This window comes from Galeopterus variegatus, unplaced genomic scaffold, assembly GCF_000696425.1.
Source record: "Galeopterus variegatus unplaced genomic scaffold, G_variegatus-3.0.2 Scaffold4582, whole genome shotgun sequence".
In the NCBI taxonomy this organism is placed as follows: Eukaryota; Metazoa; Chordata; class Mammalia; order Dermoptera; family Cynocephalidae; genus Galeopterus; species Galeopterus variegatus.
Window position 1 is genome coordinate 72561 of NW_007730693.1, and position 2341 is coordinate 74901.

Sequence of the window (2341 nt, forward strand, 5' to 3'; positions counted from 1 at the left end):
ATCTCCTTCCTAGCAGATCCTTATTTTATTAGTTTCTCAAAGAATAATAAAAGCTTTTTTGGTTTTTTTGGCAGGGGGTAGAGGGGATGGAGATGAAGTTTTCCAAGGAAACCCAGTACTACAGTATGCATAGTAAAGGATTATCAATCTCATTACTGATGAGACTTAGGATTTTCGATTACATAGCTACAGTCTATATGACACTCTTAATCACATAGGCATAAATGTACCCGAAACTATACTAAACATTTAGAAAAATAATTGATCATTCAATCCTCACAATAAATGAGTTAAGAAAAACTATTCAGTAGTCAAGACAGCAAACTTTGGCAAAGCAATGTAGGAGAGGTAGACTTCAATTCCCATATACTTCCCACTGACAGACACGGCCATTGTCTTCAAAATCTTTCATGATATATTAGATTAACAAAACATGTTACCCAGATCATAGAAATAACTTAAAAAATTCTTCCTTAGACAGTACTGCATTTGAAGAAATTTTTATTTATCTTATTTATAGATGAAAAATAAGAATGTGGGTTACCCAGATCATAGAAATAACTTAAAAAATTCTTCCTTACACAGTACTGCATTTGAAGAAATTTTTATTTATCTTATTTATAGATGAAAAATAAGAATGTGGTCAAAATAAAGTTATCATGGTCAAGATGAAATTTACCTATTTAGAAAGAAAACTTGGGGATGAAATTAAAGGGTGTAAACCAGCAATAGAAACCAATATATTTATAACCCCTTTGATTTTAAACCCATAAAATAGATATAAGTAGAATAAATACAGCTAGATACGTACACATTTTGCCAAAACATTTTTCCTATAGGCTTTCACGCTGTAAAAGAGGAAATGGTGTTTCAGTACATAATTTTATTATACTATTTAAAAAGACTATTTCTAAAAACAATCTCCCCTTTCTAAGGATTTTAATGATAGTGTCTGTATCTATGCAAAGTTGCCATAAGCAAATAAATAGCTCAAATAAATGCTCTTGTATTTATTTTCATATACTTGGCATAAAAAAGTGAACAAATACAACATGACTATCAACATATATTTTATTAAAGAAAAAGTTAAGGCTTGTGGCAGTCCAGTTTGATTAGGCCAAATTTGAGCATGATATGACCTCAACTACAGGAATTACATAAGGTTATTTCTGGTTCATCCTAAAAATACTGCTACCACTACTACTACAAAAAAATTAAACATGGTTATCTCATTACTAACTCCACCAATGTGGGTGGTGTGGCTAGGAAGATCAGCTAGGAAGGTAAAGAATTTATTACTAGAATTAGGCTTCTATAAAATCAATCTCAAGGTAAACTAATCTTAATATATCCATTCAAGTAATTATAAACTAATAGATTTCTTTAATGTTTCTGAGAAATTCCCAGATCACTCTAATTTTTGAAAATAGCTGCATTTTTATGTAATCCTTAATACATAAAAATCGATATTATTTTCTTTAAGGTATTCTCTACTTCAACACACTTACCTTGAAATGATTATTTGCTAAGTGTTTTAAGTTGCATTTTCCAGATATTTCCTGTTTATTGGCTCCACTCTACCTAATCTCTGGGTATTCATGAAACACAAAATAACTAACTGAAGTAAAATGCTGTTAGTAAATCAATTTCTTTGCAAATAATAGTATAAAACGTATCTCAAGTCTATATAAAAATGATGGTTTTATTTCACCACTACTGATAAATTAGGTTTGGATTAAGCTAGAATTTAATAACAATTTTGAACTTTTCATAACTGAGGAGATATTTCTGATTTCCCAGATGTCTTAGGATTATTAGGGAAAGGAAATGAGAAATGATGCAAGATACTTCCTGCTGCTTTTGTTAGGAGTAGAGCAGCTTATTCAGTGTTCTGATTTATACATTGCATTTCATGGGAAAAAAAAAAAAAAAACAGTAGTTTCCTAACAAATTAGCATATCTTCCATGTCTACTATAACCCATGTGAGGACTCTAATCTAGAATGCAAAGCCTAACATGATATTAGCATTCCTCTCTGACTTAACAACCTCCCTAGCTCTGGGGAAATGATCTTAAATGTTTCAGGTAAAAAAATCATAATTTTGTGTTTTGGAAGACAAAACTTTGTAGTTTTAGTTTCTATAAGTGTATCACCGAAAGGAATTAAAAATCATTACACAGGAAATTCAGTAAAATGAGTGGAAATAAAAACAATTCTTCAAACCAAAATATATTAACTGCAAACATCACCAATGGTGTTATATAAGTGTTTCAAAGTAATAGTCATCAATTAAATCAGTGGAATTAAGAGTCAGATAGCTCCATTATACTATTTCTATAA

General features: G+C 30.1%; 1 protein-coding gene across 1 annotated transcript in view; it reads right to left on the bottom strand.

Annotated features, from left to right (window-relative positions):
* Window positions 1-2341, bottom strand: part of GUF1 (GUF1 GTPase homolog (S. cerevisiae)) — a 22584-nt gene that overhangs the window by 676 nt on the left and 19567 nt on the right. The window contains exon 16 of the mRNA XM_008587900.1: window positions 812-848. Within this exon, the coding sequence (XP_008586122.1) occupies window positions 812-848 (37 nt within the window). The remainder of the gene's footprint in view (window positions 1-811; window positions 849-2341) is intronic.